The 2,175-nt window shown below is 30.9% G+C and overlaps 1 protein-coding gene across 1 annotated transcript; it reads left to right on the forward strand.

The window, feature by feature from the left end:
• The first annotated feature begins 860 nt into the window (after positions 1-860).
• LOC127115829 (heavy metal-associated isoprenylated plant protein 47) lies at positions 861-1,648 on the forward strand. The gene is made up of 3 exons (XM_051047273.1): positions 861-1,026; positions 1,137-1,215; positions 1,349-1,648. The coding sequence occupies exons 1-3, from the start codon at positions 1,021-1,023 to the stop codon at positions 1,495-1,497; spliced, it is 234 nt and encodes a 77-aa protein (XP_050903230.1). The 5' UTR covers positions 861-1,020; the 3' UTR covers positions 1,498-1,648.
• Positions 1,649-2,175: the final 527 nt, after the last annotated feature.

Raw genomic sequence — 2,175 nt, forward strand, 5'->3', positions numbered from 1 at the left:
AAGAGTGAAGAACAAGAGTAGTAATCAATCAGAAAGATTTATTCTTGATCATCAAGATTCAATTCATAATTCATCAAGTTGTGGTGAATTTTTTGAACGAAAATTGACGAATTTCCAACATTCTCCATATTTTCAACCAATGTACGAGTATTACCGACACCACTGACACTTACTACAGTTTTAACAAGATCTGACATAGAAACTCGTTCCTCGTTGAAAGCGTAGGTGGGTGGTCATCTATTACTCCTAACTGGGGACAAAGACGTGTAAGAGCTAGTATAAGGAGGTGGGATGATGCTGCCAATGCTTAAATTTGTCCCTTCCCCGCGGTCATGCTTACTTAAATTAGTTGATTTATGATTGAATATCAATTTTTTTTAAACATTATGTTTAAAATATTAGCTAATTATTGTCATGGAGGTTCATCTTAATCTCGTATTTTAAAAAAGTTCAATTCTTTAATTGTCCATAAAAATTATATTAGTCTTTTTTATTAATTAGTGATGAATTTAATAATTAATTTTAATTTTTTCTCATAATTAATTAAAAAAAGTATGACATTTAAAAAAGTTGAACCACCGTTATGACTTTTTCAATTAATGACCAAAATCAATTAGGAGGTTAAATTAAGGAACTAAAAAAATGTATTAAGGTTAAATGTTTCATTTTTATTTACAGTTGTAAACTTGTAACAGGTGTTTTCTCTTTTGGTTGACTAGATGTCAATCCTTTTATAATTAACTAACCCAAAGAATTCTCTTACGCGTTTTGAGCCCACGAAGCCTAAAATTCAATGCAATCACATCACCAACTCCAAACTTAACTACTATGAGACATACATTCTTCATCCACAAGTTTCACACATTCAATTAACATATCTATGACCTTGCCATTGATGAAATTACCTTGTCTCTTACATCCACGACTTGACTTACATTGACTTTGTTCACAACTTTGATACTTATAAAATGCACAACATGTAATTTAAGTTTCTTAACAATTTAATCTCTCTCTCAAAACATGAAGGTATATATATAAATACAATTGCATCACTTTCTAATTGAATTCTTTTGTTATTTTTTATCTTTAAATTTTCTAGTGACACTTTTTTAATGTGTTTGTGTTTGTGTTTGCAGCAAACGATTGTGATGAAGGTTTCCATGCCCTGTCAAAAGTGTCGCACAAAGGCACTCAAAGTTGTCGCATCAGCAAGCGGTTCGTGACGATTCATATTTTCTGTCTTAATTTCATTTTAAGATTTGTGTCTTTAAATTTTACTCGGTAAATTAACATTTTCTAGTTAGTGTTGTTATTATGTTACTAAAGTTTTATAATTGGGTAAATGCAGGTGTGAATTATGTGGGATTAGAGGGAGAAGGGAAAGACAAGTTAATGGTAATTGGAGATGGTATAGATGCTGTCAAGTTAACGAATTGTTTGAGGAAAAAGGTTGGATATACTGAAATTGTCAGCTTAGGAGAAGTTAAAGCCAGTTGAAAACATGTGCAAGAGATGTAATTTCCTTTTGTATTTTCCATTTTTGTTCTTTTTTGTGTACTTGTCAAATTTAGTGTTTAGTGTATATGAATGGATTGTTAGGTAATGGTGTATGAAATCAACAATATAATGAGATGGAATAATGTCATCACTTTCCATTCTATTATATAATTTTATAATGTCCAAACAATTCAATAGCACATCTTTTCTTTCTATTGTTTAATAGGAATTACATGATATTAAGAAAAATAAGAATAACATGATGGTTATTCTTCAAAATAATTAAGTTAGTACTTGTTAAAAAAATATAGGTAGATTGTGATGTTTAAGATTGTTAGTGACGTTTAGAGTTAGTTCACGTAGAGTGATGAGAAATTTTGTATATGTGTTTTTTTTCATAAAAATGATTTCTTTCTCCTCAATTTTAAGGTTGAGGTATTTATAAATGCTCCTTATGCATGAGGTAGAGAATGGTGACCTTAGCTTCTCTTTCAAAAATATAGAGAGTAAGGGAGTTATTCTTCCTCAAATCAAGGAGAGGGGGTTATCCATTTTGACTCTTTCTCTCAGTTTGTTATAATTGGGCTCGTCATCTCCCACGTTCATTGGACAAGTGGGTAATGAGAGTGAGTTCACGTGGACTAAAACCAACAAGTGGGTGACTACTAAGATCCAAAC

The sequence above is a fragment of the Lathyrus oleraceus genome, chromosome 1, assembly GCF_024323335.1.
Source record: "Lathyrus oleraceus cultivar Zhongwan6 chromosome 1, CAAS_Psat_ZW6_1.0, whole genome shotgun sequence".
NCBI classification, from domain to species: domain Eukaryota; kingdom Viridiplantae; phylum Streptophyta; class Magnoliopsida; order Fabales; family Fabaceae; genus Lathyrus; species Lathyrus oleraceus.